The sequence below is a fragment of the Cryptomeria japonica genome, chromosome 2 (genome assembly GCF_030272615.1).
Source record: "Cryptomeria japonica chromosome 2, Sugi_1.0, whole genome shotgun sequence".
Taxonomy (NCBI): domain Eukaryota; kingdom Viridiplantae; phylum Streptophyta; class Pinopsida; order Cupressales; family Cupressaceae; genus Cryptomeria; species Cryptomeria japonica.
This window is the reverse complement of record NC_081406.1, coordinates 422,619,590-422,633,796: the sequence shown is the minus strand read 5'-3', so window position 1 is coordinate 422,633,796 and position 14,207 is coordinate 422,619,590. Positions and strand designations below refer to the sequence as shown.

Here is a 14,207-nt window from a genome sequence, read left to right as displayed (position 1 = left end):
GACCGGAGCGAAATGTTCAAATGTGTCCAAATTTATGTTAATTAATCACATTTCAAGTGTTTGAAAGGAAGTAAGGAACATCATTTTGCGCCTTGAAGACAATTGCAAGTCAATATGATGAAGATTTTGCACTAAATGCCCTAGTTCGCTCCTGTCCCTCAGTCAGGGACCAGAGCGAAATTTCTATGGAGGCTTAAGTTTTGGATGTTGATCACGTTTCAAGTGCTCTATAAGGATCAAAGGAACTCATTCTACGTTGTGAAGGTGATTGCAAATTGATGGAAACAAAGATGAGCCCAGAATACTAAAGTTCGCTCCTGTCCTTCAGGCAAGGACCAGGGCGATATTCACTATACTAACCATTTCCTTCAAAAATCACGCTAAGTAAAGGACGTACAAGGTTGCACAAAGTCTAAGGTGTCTTAAGAAGATGATATGCAAGGGAGTTGAACGTCAAAAAGTGAGCAACTAGAACAAGGAGACAAAATCGCTCCTGTCCTTCAGTCAGGGACCAGGGCGATTTTCACAAAAACACTCATTTTCCTTCGAAGATCATGTCAAAGCAAGATTATATAAGATCGAAAACGTCATTTGGAACGCGACAAGTAAGAAGCTAAGATTAAAAGATGATGAATTTTGGCTAGAGCATAAAATTCGCTCCTGTCCCTCACCAAGGGACCAGGGCGAAAATCCTTCAAACCTCAAATGTGCCTCGTAAAAGCCAAGTAAAGCAAGCGTGGAATGGAGAGATGGCGTTGTTGATCGCCTCATGATGAAGATTGGTGATCGAAGAAGCTAGGATCAAGGAGAAAACACAAGGTTCGCTCCTGTCCCTCACCAAGGGACCAGGGCGATATCAACCTTAGAAGGCATTCATCCACAAAAACAAGTCGATCAAGCTCGAGATTCCTAGCAAAAAAAAATGCCAGTTTCAACGTGGAGATGGTGACTTTGAACGTCGAAGGCGAGAATCAAGGCTAAAATGATAATTCGCTCCTGTCCCTCAGTCAGGGACCAGAGCGATATGGTTTGTATCTTTCCACCTCTCCAAATTTTGGCGCTAAAACATTTTTTTTGAATTTTATTAAATGCTAAAAATCGATAAATTCAATTAAATAGCATTTAAAAATTGCGCATGAGTATTTAATTAATTATTTTTGCCTTTAAAAAAAATCGAATTAATTAAAAAAAGGCATTAATTAATTAATTATTGATTTAAATGAAAATCAAATTGGGGCGCTTGTGTTTTAACTCTCAATTATTTACAAAGTCGGCCTTGGTTTTTATTTAAAATTTGTTTTTAAATCACTTTATTCACCAAGTCGGCCTATGGGGATTAATGAGGTAAGCGCCTATAAAGGGAAGTGGTTTATTTCATTTTTTAATCATCATTTTAAACCTTCATTTACATGCGATTTGAAGTAGACAAAGGGGGTGTGCGAATTTCATAAAGGAGAAGTGCGAATTTAGCAAAGGAAGTGGTGCGAACATCATCCAAAGGAGTGCGAGTTTGAGTTGAGCAAATTTGCCAAAGACTACGTCAAAGACCCCCCCCAAAGGTGGCGAATTGCTAAAGTGGACGTTCGTTTGGAAAGCATCACGTGGAAAGGCTTCAAGCATCGATTTTTGCCTAGGCGATTCTCTTTATTTTGCATTTTAGAGTTAAGATCTCAAGTAAGGTATGGCGAAATCTTCTTTTGGTTTTGAATTTTGATCGTCATAGCCTTAAATTTTGAATTTTGAAATTTTGAATTCCAGTAGCTCAATCGTTTTTTAGGAAATGATAACTCAAGGACTTATCATGAAGTTTCCTAAATTTTAATCTCTAATCTATTGTTATACATTGCAAGATCTACTACTTATTATGAAATGTTGTGTAGGCATGGCGACCCCGAAGGCGGGAGCATCCACCAGTCGTCCAGCTCTCATGAAGGAAGATCAAAAGAACGAAGAGCTGGAGACCAAGATCGTGTCTAAGTGGAGCAACATTGGAGATACCAACTTGGGCAACTTCAGTACGAAGAAGTTTCGAGAGGTCCCCTACATTGGCAAGCCATCACCTGTCGCCCGGAGGATAATCGAAAGTAGCATCATTAAGGCGGCCGGCTTCCCTCCAGCGGTGCAGTGCCATGAGTTGATGATCGAGTGTGCTCGTCATTATGATCCTCAATCCAGAACGATCGTGTCCAAGGAAGGAAACACTTTGGCGTATCTTTCAGAGGAAGCTATAAGTGAGGCTTTCCATCTTCCAGAGCACAGGGATATGGTCTACAAGAGCATAGAAGGAGCCAGGTCCATGTACGAAGATGATCCAGATGCTTGCCTAAGCATCATCAACAAGAACTGGTTGCTTAAGAGTCGTCCTCGCCTGAGCAAGATACCGAACACACCACATAGGATTGATTTCCAGGAGGAGTATAGAGATTTGATTACAATGCTCAACCGAGTCAAAGGAGCCCCTCAGGCCTTCTACTTTGAGAAGTGGATGTTCTACTTTATCCAGGTGATAGTTCAGGGAAAAGGAACGATTCATTGGGCCAGGATGATTAGCCATTGCTTGGACGTACAGTTGAAGAGATTGAAGGCTACCAAGTCCTTCCACATGAGTTCATACGTCATATATGCCTTGATCAGGAGCTTTGAGTACGCAGGACTACCTCATAGAGGAGTGATTGGAAGAGGACCCGGCGAGGTCAGAGTTTGTGATTCCTATGTCCACTTACATCATCCGCCAGGAAGCAACTACAAGTTAGTTAATGATACCTTCACGATGAACATCACAAGGACGTTGCAAGGCGGGATTCACAACAGATTATCTCAGGATGCACAGGAGCTAGTAAAGAAGTACGGTGCTTGGTTTATCCAATTTCCGAAATTTACTTATATTAGAGTTCATGGATGTCCTTCACCTCCATACATGTTGCCGAGATATCCGACAGATAGAATAGTGTTACTTGAGGTAACAAGACAGTTGGCAGCTTATGCGAAGGCATTCAGACACAGACATGGAAATGGAGTTCCGGTACCTATCATTTTAGGCAATTCAGTTGAGGTATGTCCTAATGCTTTAGCCATGGATGACGCAGAGAAGGAGTTAGCTTTGTATTCTTTTTCATTCTTTGCTTTGAGAGAGAGCTTTGATCCACATGGATATATAGAGGAGACAGTCGGTAGGAAGTTTAAGCATGAGTTTCAAATAGAAGATTTTATGATGAATCTCTTAGACGATCTTGAAGTGAAAAGAAAGATGCATTCTAGATTGCCTTTGGATTTCATCAGGAAATGCAAGATTTACAGAGTGGCCGACCAAGCTCAGGACAGCGGCAGACATCTCCGGTCATCCTATGATCGAGAAAGCAAATCAGTAAGGTTAGATTGGAATGAGCCCGAGGTTGTGGATCTAGATGCTTTGATGGATCCAGTCTTGTCTTGTACTCGCAGATGGGTTGATGTGCAGCATCAAAAGTTGAGAGAGCAAGGCATAGCTATGACTTTCACTTTGGAAGAGAAACCAGCCGAAGGTGGAGCTAGTGTAAGCGAAGGTAATCCGAATCCCAGAAATACAAGTGAAGGCAACCTTCGAAGTGCAAGTGAAGGCGATCTCCATCCAAGAGGTTCAAAGAGGAAAGAGAGATCTGAAAAGAGAGAATCTTCCCAAAAGAAGCAAGGGGCCAACCGAGATCATTCATCCGGCACATCTTCTCGACCAGAGAAGAGGACACTTGAAGTGGAAGAGTCTATGGAGTCAATGGTACAGAATGATAAAGAAGGACAGGCACCTCAAGGGTCACCAAGTGGATCTCTCCAAGATTATGAGCTACATGAAGACAAGAACAATGACGAAGTAACATCTCCTCCCAGAGAAGAAGAAACATTGCATAAGGAGATACAGGTTAAAGAGACAAGATCTGCCATCCCAGATTGGTTGAAGGAAAGATTAACTAAGGTGATCGTGATTGAGGACGAAGACAATATAATTGATTTAGAGAGCCTTGTGGGACATTCTCAGGAAGTGACAGAGAAGAGGAAGGCTACCAAGATGTCCAAGATGATTAGAGATGAGACTGGATCCAGAAAGTTACAGATAGCTACACCGGCAGTGGACAAGTATGAAGGTGAGATCCTAGCAGAGGAATATGATATAGAGACATTTGAGCTAGGTCCATCCACAGCCGAACAGACGATGGATGATGCCACCGATTCATTTGAGGCTTTGAAGGACAAGCTTAAAGAAGAAATGGAAAAGAATAGAAAGCTTGAAAGAGAGGTAGGTGCATGGAGAACATATTTCAGCCATCTCAATGAGCCTTTGGGACGTCGGGATCCAGCAAGATCACCCGTGCAGGCACTTCCCCTTCAATCAATTAATGAGGCAGAGAGATTCAGGAGTATGGTCCAGCGTATGAGTACTTGGATGGACAAATCTCATACAGTTGCCGTAGAATTTGCAACAAGGATGATGAAGACTATTCATAGGGCTATTCAGGTTCTTGAGATCATCCACAACTTGATGATAACGGTAGCCGCTTTTGCTCATACCAAAGATGTTATCATTCCTGTCTTGAAAGTAATCAGACAAACATCGAGGAAGGTCTTAACGCAGGAAAAGATCATGGATGGAGGACCTCACAGTTTGCTTCAGTGGTCAACCTTACTCCAGATGAAGGAAGTTCTCTTCGAGGACATCAGTACTAGATGTAGCCATGTTGAAGAGGTGATCAACCCAATCTAGGACAAAGTATTTGAGGTACTTCGTACCATTCTTGGCAGGAGGATCGAAGTTGAGACAGATGTGGATTTGCAGGAATTGGAGGATAGAATCAAGGTCATCTTTTGCAAGGACGCTAATATCACAGATGAGCAACAGGACCAGATGCTTGCTACCATGCTCCTGATTGAAAAGACTAAGGAACTTGAACCTGAATGGGACACTGCTCTTCTCGAGGCGTTTGATCAGGTCATCCACTTGGAAGAAAGAATGAAGAATCTTCCCGATATTCCAATTGCTGAAATCGAAGGAATCGTGTCTAGATTCATTGCATATGCTAAAAAGGAGCATTGGAAAGGGAATAAGATTCTAGATGAGAGGTTGTTATAGATGACATGGCATCTTAATTGTCATTGGTCTATGTCTCCTAGGTTTTTGTGCCAAATTTAATATTTGGCTATGCATTTAATATTGTTTAGTAAAAAGGAGGCTATTTGTAACAAACCCTAATTAGGGTTTAGGTGTCATGATCTTGACCGTTGATCTGCTTTTTGATCTGGACCGTTCATTGTAATTGAGGATGCTATTTATACCCTCATTTCATTTCATTTTGTGATTAGAATTAGAAGATTAGCTATCAGAGAGATTTAGAAATTGTTAGAGAGATTAGAGTTTAGAAGCAAGTTGTTTTGTAGCAAGATTGAGCTTTGAGAAAGGAATTCAAACAATTGTTGTACATGATGGCTTTGAGATCAATAAAATATTGAAGTTATGGTGTTTTGTTGCAATTCTCTTGGTTATCTTCATGGTTGTTCATTTTTCTTGAATCACCCTCAATCAAAGTAGTGTGTTAATTCGAAGGACAAAGTGTTGGACTTGATCTTTGGTAGGATTCGCTTTCCAAACCACTAGCTTCTTGCTGATTGTAGGAACGCCTTGCGTGGTCGACTGGAGATATTGGAATCACTCAAACCTTCAATCATTGTTGTATCTTGGGTATGTACCTTCGTGGTAGTGTCTTTGATCTTTGATGTATTGAAAAATCATTTGTTACCTTAGAAGATCGCATCAATTTCAATTGAGTTGTTAATTTATGGCAAAATTGAAGTTGGTAGAATCTCACCAAGTCTTGTCCACATCAAGTCATTCTTAGGATTAGACTAGATTAGACCTCTTGCCAACCCTATCCTTTTGTTATTTTTTGAAAAAGCTTGTTTAGTTTAGCAAAATCTTCGGCAACGTAAGGCCCCTTGATGACACAGCAATCACAACGACCACTGGTGCTTATCCACACGTAGAGACCCTACTAAAAAGAACATTGGAGTCATCCTAACTGATCCTTCTTGCGAAATCTTCAGCAGTTAGCGACTTTATTCAAGAGAGGATAAGATACCTTTGGGTATTTTATTCTATGTATGATTGTGTACAAAATACACGTCAACAGGTTTCCACATAAAATATAGTGTTATTGTGTTCTCTTGTGCATTATTGTCAAATCAAGTAAATAAGTCAATGATAAAAGTTATTGTTATACCCCCCTCCTCAGTATAGCCGTGTGCTCATCAAAACATGACTTATAAAACATAGCATTATACACTAATATTGGTATTCTAAGAAACATATGAGTGAGATCAATAATTACAATGTCAAGCCCAACATCATGAATCTTATAACTAATGGATTGATGCAACAAGAGTTAATTGGCAATGTTATGTTTGTGTTCTCGTCTAAAGTCTGTTTTGAAATTCATATTTTATATTTCATTAATGGGTCACTATTGGTGCCATAAATCCAAATCAACTACATCATAAGGTTGATAGAAGTTAATAAATGTTTGGAATGGCCACTTTGCTGATTGAGAAATAGCCAGGGAACAGCCAGAAAATATATCCCAAAACAAAAAATGCTTGAGCATTTCATGTACATATACAAGGCATGTGCACTTTGGAAATGTTTCACAGAAGGAAGCTGCAGAGTGAAGGTGTACTTCTTGCTTAACATGGTGCACTTCAAGGTAGAATGAGTGAGAACGAAATTTAACTTTAGAGGATTGTGGAATTAATAGAAGCGTGAACAATCAAAGTAGATGACAAAAGGATGCCTAGAGACAATTAATAGACAATGTCAAATCCTATTAACCTTAATATAATCCAAAAGAAGCTTTACTAGCGAGTGAGAAACATGTGAGCAGAATAAAAGATAACAATACAAAATAATCAAATCACGTGCATTTTTCAAAACTTGTTTTGTAATCCATATCATGATAATAATTATGGTTTTAGATTACTCTTGCATCTTGCAATAATAACTCAAACTACTTGGGAATTTTGTGTGCATTCACATTCAATATTGCATTGTTTGTGTCTGTGCATACTGAATTATGCTTAGACTCAAGATGTGGAATCATTTCTTACACTCAAACCGCCCAATCCTCAATTCTCATTGTCTTATCACATATCATTGCCCATTTCCTGTTTCAGGTAACATAGGAGGACCTAAAATTTTATTAGAAACTACTGCAGTTGCAGCCTCCGCTCTTGAATCTTTACAGACTAAGGTCAACATATAATTCATCTTTTAATGTACAACTACAATCTACCATGAGATTCGTGATAGATACTGATAAATTGTGTAGGATCAGGATAAGTCACTCAAAAGCTTATTTAATAGGGCAGAAGGTGCATCAATGTATTTTATAGGGATTACTTATCTATAGATGAAATTCATAACAGGCTAAGACCATGTCTACCTCCTTTCTGTACCTACTTTTCCTGGCATTCCCTTCCCACCCATATTCAGAACTAGCAATCAAATTTTCAATTGTCTCCCAGGGACACCTACCCCAAGTTTTAGGATTGATGCTAAATAAATTTTCAACCTTAAGCAATAAAGCATTACCCTATTTTTCCACCCTCTAAAGCAAAAAAGATCAGCCTTTAATCCTATTCCTCAAAATAGGTTCTCAAACTTCCACTTAAAGTCAGAAAATGCACTAGCACAATAATCAACTTTCTCTGAAGATTGATTTTAAAGGAATTTATGGCCCATCAATGTGAAAAAAATCATAAATAATAGTAATTGCTTTACATTGGTCACATCTTCTTTGCAGTGGACACGCAAACCTGCATTTTCTATCAGTACTTTTGCAATTCGTTATTTTCCTTCATCATTGAGATACCATAGGCACTTCCTTGGGCTACTGTATGTGATGTAATTTATAGCAGTTTATTTTAATTCTTTTGTAGGACCTATCCTTACATTCCCCTATTTCGGTTGATAATTCAGAGTAAACACACAATACTGTAGTGGTTATTGTCATCTCTAACACTTATTACTGAATAGTTGAGTGTGAATGAGTAACCCACCTACTTCAATGTAAAATGTAACAAATCACTTGCATCTTAACTCAATTCAGTTCTAAGGAATCGGCACAAAAGAACATTCTACAAGTTGTAATCACTCAGTAAAAAATAGAAGAGATATTTACCTCTGTTCTACCAGGATTCAATTTCCCTGGTGCCCTGACTTCTATAGTCTTGTTTCTGTATTAGAAAAGTACCGCATCAGATTGACAAGGCTGTAGCACATTTTGTACAAGTAGAATACAACTTCCCAACTAGCATAAACCAAAAAGAAAAATATAACTGTCCAATGCCCAGGAAATAGAAATTTAGAAACAAGAAGTGCTAGAAGAGTTACTGCAATAATGTATGTCAAAACGCAGAAAATCCCTACTAGATAGTTTACAAAAATAGAAGATTGCAGACATATTGCCCTCTCAGGAAAGTAATGTAAGTCTAGCTGTGCAGACGTCATGCTATCTTTTCAAGCAAATAGATGAATTACAACCAACATCATTTGCCCACAAAGCAGTGTCACTTATGCTTTGGACTGGAAGAATGTCTGCAAGAATTTCCAACAGGTTTCCTTGTTATTTGTTATTTTATTTGATTTAGGGTCTAGAGTCTAGCCAAATTTTCTACATCTCCCTACAAGGAAGAAATCAGCCTTTCATCAGACTCTGTATCGGTGACTATAATGTTCTTCATGATTCTATAGAGATCCACTTTCAGATAGAGACTCTCGTTAGAGCCAAAATGCAAAGTTGCAAACAGCCCAATGTTGTTAGTTATTTCGAGCTTTAAATTACTCGAATAACAAGCAATGCACCAGCTGTTCAAACTTTACCCTCATTAGTTGTTTCACTACATGTATGTTATGGGGATTGTTTTCTTCTAGTTGTTGTTATGTAGTCTAGGAAAAGATCCATGATCCACTTCTCATATCCAAGCTTGCTAACCTTGTTGTACAAACCATAAAGTACTCCATTAATTAGTATATTGTAAATACTCACATTTCCTTTTCTTCCATCTTCATTTTCTTTGTTTCTTGTCGCAGATGGTGCATTTGTGACCCCTATATACCATTTTTGTGATACACAGGGCTTTTACCCAGGAATTTATCTAATGTACATGAATGTCCTTTTGAGTCCCTATTGAACTAATAAAGTCAATGGTGGAAATTAATGAGTTCTTTCTAGATCCACAACTCTTTTTCTTACTTACAGACATTTATATAATTTAATTTTATTCCATATATGTATATTTGGCAGTGAAGGCAATTCAATTTCCAATTCAATTAAAACAAAAAAATTATATGGTTATTGATCGCAACAGCTCCTTAAACTATTCATTACACTTGGTTTATTAAAACAATTGTATCAGTAAGCTATTTATTCATAGAGCTCCTTCCTCTTTTGGGGCTATTGCAACTTTTACCGCACAACTTTACAGTCAGAAAATTAAGCTTTCATCCATGGTCAACATGCTTGATGGAAGAACATTGTGCTCATTGAAATGACTCATCTATGACCTAAGCAACTCTCTATTCAAGTATTGATCCAGTTAGGTTTAAACCCTCTTCAATTTTTAGTAGAAATGATATTTTCTTTTAGCATGATTATCAAGTTCAGTTAACGGTAGGAGAAATCAAGCTCAACTGCCAAGCCTATAGAGGGCATGAAAGAAGTGACAAAATGTTACCTTCCTTGAATGAAAACCCTTCGAATTTCTCAATTTTTTCTGTAAACAAGATATACAAGAAAATCAAATAAGTACTAAATTTATAAGAAAACTATGTACTCTGATTCGGGTTTGAATATATAAATCAATAACAAATAGATATGAGAATGGAGTTAGATATTAATGGTTTTTGTGACCCATGCGATCCATAAGTGTTTTGTTTAATATATGTTAGTGTTATGTATTAGTCATGTTAATATTATGTTAATGAATGTAGATGTACGGAAGTTACATCCCATAAGGTTACTGGGTGGCTTAGGAAGATACAAGATCTGCCTTTATAAGGCCTTTGAAATCAATGAAAATCTATCCCATAAATTCAATATAATATATTTTGTGTTATTCTGAAATTATCATGTAACTCTTAATTTTTCATTTGCTTCTGAGCCAACCAGTGGTATTATAGCTTGGTACAATAAAAATGGAAGGCAGGTGAAGATGAGGATTTTCAAAGCGAGGATTCTGAAGAAGAGATTTTTCCTATATTCCTTTATAATAATTTTTATAATTTCTGGTTAATGAGTGACAATTCACACATCTACAACCGTGAGACTTTGAAAGACTTACTAAAAAATGAAAAGTATTCTCTTTTGTTGACACAGCCATGAAGGCCATTTTTATTTCTGACTGTGACATGACTGTACAAGTTTTACAAACAATTTTGTTCAATGATTTGTGTGATGCCCAAAGGTTGCCAAATTCTGGAATAGTTTAAATGCATATCAGATGAATTTTAGGTACCATTGAGGTTCACTGTGATTTTTTACTTAGATGCCATTTTCTCTTTTTTGGTTGTTGGTTGATTGTGCTTGTTTAATTTGTTCAATATACAATGTATGGTGTGTGGTAAAGGAGGCGGATTTATTGCAAACAGAAAGGAGCACTAACAGTTTTTTTTTTTACTGAATGGTGTCCACCAAAAATAATATATCATCTTTCTGAATTAAGTAGTGTCATGCATATGCAGTCTGGTGAATTTTCCTTGCTTTAATGTTTACTGGTGGTTTTTATTTCAATGAAGGATACATGGAATATTTAGTTGGCTGGTAATTACTCGTTTAGTCCTTGGATTTTGGTCTGGAAAATTCATGCATTCAAAGCTTTCCAATTGTCCATTTTCTAGTTTTAAAGAATTTATCAAATGCGTCTTCATATATATTTGGGATTGTTCCAAATTTTATCTAAGATATTGGTATGAACAATGGTTATAGGGGTTTTTTAACCATTTCAAATTCTAAGGAACTCTTGTTATTGTCTCCTGCATAAAAAATTGTCAAATTCTGATTATCAGAGACATCAACGAATTATTTGTAAAGCATGCGATTTCAGTCAAATCAAACACTTTTCTCTTTTAACAGTGGGCAATTTTAATTTCTATTGTTGTATCACATTTACATAATGATCACATCATCAAAGACTTTCATGTTGCATCTAGTTGATAGAACCTAGGGGTCAAAGAGAACGTTGGAGGTGTTGGTGCCCAGAAACGGGTTTACACTGCTACAAGGCAAAGACCAAGTTGATTCCTCAAAATACCTATGGAAAGCCACTTCCAACTGTCAATATCCTTCAGACTTGGACCAACTGCGACAAGGATCTGCAAGTCCTTCTACACTTTGGGCTCTACAAGACCCGAGAGGGTGATCCCTTAGCCAATTTGTGATTTTTGTGCCATATTCACAAATTATGCATAAAACAAAGCAGATAATCTCATGTAAAGGCTCAACAGAAAGGGAGAATGCTCGGAAATGGCAAATTCCTCAGTGATCCTCAACCAATTGGAGCATGAGATGATTATGTGCACATAGCAACATACATGAAAATAAATATATTCTGATATTCAACAAATTATAGCAAGTTGCTCGTGAATTTGAACAGAAATTTGACACTAAAGACAGTTACATGCTACAATCAGTGCCTTGCTCCATTGGGTACATGAAATCATAAGACATAAAATGAATTCTGACAGAATTTTATTTAACAGCATATAGATCTAAGATAGTATTGCCTTGCAATGTATCACATCTGCAACCCCAACCCAAACTACTTATCAACATCCTTGCAATAGCCCTACCCCTCTGCAATTCTAATCAAGCATTTAATTGACCCCTTAGACCAAAGCATGAACAGAAAATACATACACCACAACAGTGTAATGAATGAGAAAATCCTTGATTTTATTCATTCAAAATATGGTAGAATAATACACTAGAGAGAAATGGATTTGAATTATATTTCTATTGAATAAATCAGCTATCTCTGTCAAAACACAATTTACATTTAACTCCTTCAAGAACCTACAAAAAACTAGACACAAGACTCTTTCTATTTGCTCTATAAACGACTTTACAATTTGCTCGTTTCACCTAAACTTTTCTACTGGAACCAAAATTTCGGAACACTAAGGGGACCAAAATCGGAACCCCGTCTCATAGCCCTAAATTCCCTTTTATAGAAAACAAGGGAGCTAACAAGCTTCAGGCCAATGGAGACACCTATCATCTTAAAATGATCACATATAACTGCAATTTGTTACAAAAACATTCCATTAGAAGAAAACCATGACCAACACCAAAATATCTGCAAATGCCCGTTTGACACTCTTCACGCATTACACCACCCTTGTTGTTGCTCAAATTCCGGAGACGACCACAACTAGAAGACAAAAACTATTAACCAAACTATTACATCAGATAATTTGCAACCTTTATTCTTCCTTCAAATATGTCTTGCCCCATTCGTTGTATTCTTCCTCAAATGGCCACTTGAAACTCATGACTTCATCAGCCTTTGCCCTGTATGAAGTATACTTAACGGCTACTTGATTCGCTTCTCTTCCACTAGCATGTCAATATCCAATCCATCACAGATTAGATCTACCTAGGTATTGATGATCCTTTCTGCCTCTTCTTTCCATAACTGTAAAGGTTTAATTGCCCCCTCCTCATTTACAATGCCTAGCAGAAATGTTTCATTAAGCTCACTGAAATCCCTCATCAACTCCCTTATCTTTATCTATATATTTTCAGGTAGCATCTAGGCTTCCTGCATTGATTTTACTAACAAACAGGTTAGTTGGAGTGCAGGCGGCCTCTGATCATGGTACTTGGAAGCCATAGACATTATTCTAAGCTCATTTCCCCTTTGCAACCATTTTGTCAACAAGGGGATTGCCACTTCCTTATCTTTATCAAAACATTGAATAGCATTAAACAATAAAAAATATAAAGAATAAACACTATTCAACCTACTGTCAACCTTCTCATTCAAGTGAGTTAGTACTGAGCTAACTACTTCCCTTTGTTGGGAAGTAGACTGATCCTCTGACTCCTTCAATTTATTCTCCAACTCCGTGATCTTTTCTAAAAGTTGCGCTCTCGTTGGATCAGTTGATCTAGTAGGTTCCTCATCAACATATGGTACTAATGATATGCTTGGGATATCAGTCTCACTATCAAATTGGACTGTTGCATCTACATGGGTGACAAGTGGAGACCTGGACGTTGATGGTGTTGATGAAGTAGAAGGAATAGAAAGTGACACTCCTATCTGTCCCTGTTCCAAAAGTTGAACTCTGGTTTGCAATTCCACACATTTCTGCTGAGCTATATTATAATCGTTGAGTTTTTCACATTTCCTCAAAAGTTCTTCTTTTTCCATAGCCTCCCTCTTGGAAGTCTCATGGGCCAACTTGGCCACATCAACGGTTAACTTTGAGGCCTCAACATTCGATGTATCAGAGGCTCTCTTTACAATAAGGCTTCCCCTCAAATTGGGATTTATGTCACTGATATCAGGCCTTCTAGGCCCCTGCTCTAGCGCCCATATTGGCAAGGTTGCATAATCATCCACAAACTCTGATCCTTTCAATGCCAACCTTGCTTCTTCTTTTGAACTGAACTGTTGTTCTTTAGACTTCCTAATTGCATCAAAGGCTACTGCATCTGCTATATCCCATTTCGGTAGGATTAAAACTCCGGCCTGATTTACAATGGTTCTGCCTTCATTGTAATATCCCAGTTATTTTTTTTTTTTTTTTTAAGGCCAACAATAGTCATCAACAAGAAGAGCATACGGTGTTGAGGGGATCATTAGCTCAATTAATTGAAAACAATGCAATGCTTGGGCGGCAAGCCAGCCCCTTCCGCTTATCCAACGGGAAAGCAAGAAAACTTGGCGGTGAACCAGCCAAGTGAGATACACAAAAATACGAATCACTCAACCGCAATATTTCAGCGGGAGGACTGAAATTACATAACAATCTCAACTCGACCGCTTATGCAGCGGGAGGACCATTACACTCAAACATCACTCGACCACTTATGCAGTGGGAGGACTAAAATTACAATTTGCTTGATAATAGGCGGCAAGCTAGCCTCTTCCACTTTTCAACGGGATGAGAATTACAAAACAAAATT

At 37.9% G+C, this 14,207-nt stretch overlaps 1 protein-coding gene across 7 annotated transcripts in view; it reads right to left on the bottom strand.

The window, feature by feature from the left end:
• LOC131062010 (uncharacterized) overlaps positions 1-14,207 on the bottom strand; it is a 205,811-nt gene that overhangs the window by 166,313 nt on the left and 25,291 nt on the right. For 6 of the 7 annotated variants that reach the window (XR_009110641.2, XM_057995858.2, XM_057995857.2 and 3 more), the window contains exon 4: positions 8,196-8,250. The exons of the other annotated variant lie outside the window; for it this stretch is intronic. Coding sequence is in view for 5 of the 6 variants with exons in the window: in XM_057995858.2 (XP_057851841.1) it covers positions 8,196-8,250 (55 nt within the window). In the remaining variant the exon portion in view is untranslated. The remainder of the gene's footprint in view (positions 1-8,195; positions 8,251-14,207) is intronic. 7 annotated transcript variants of the gene reach the window in all.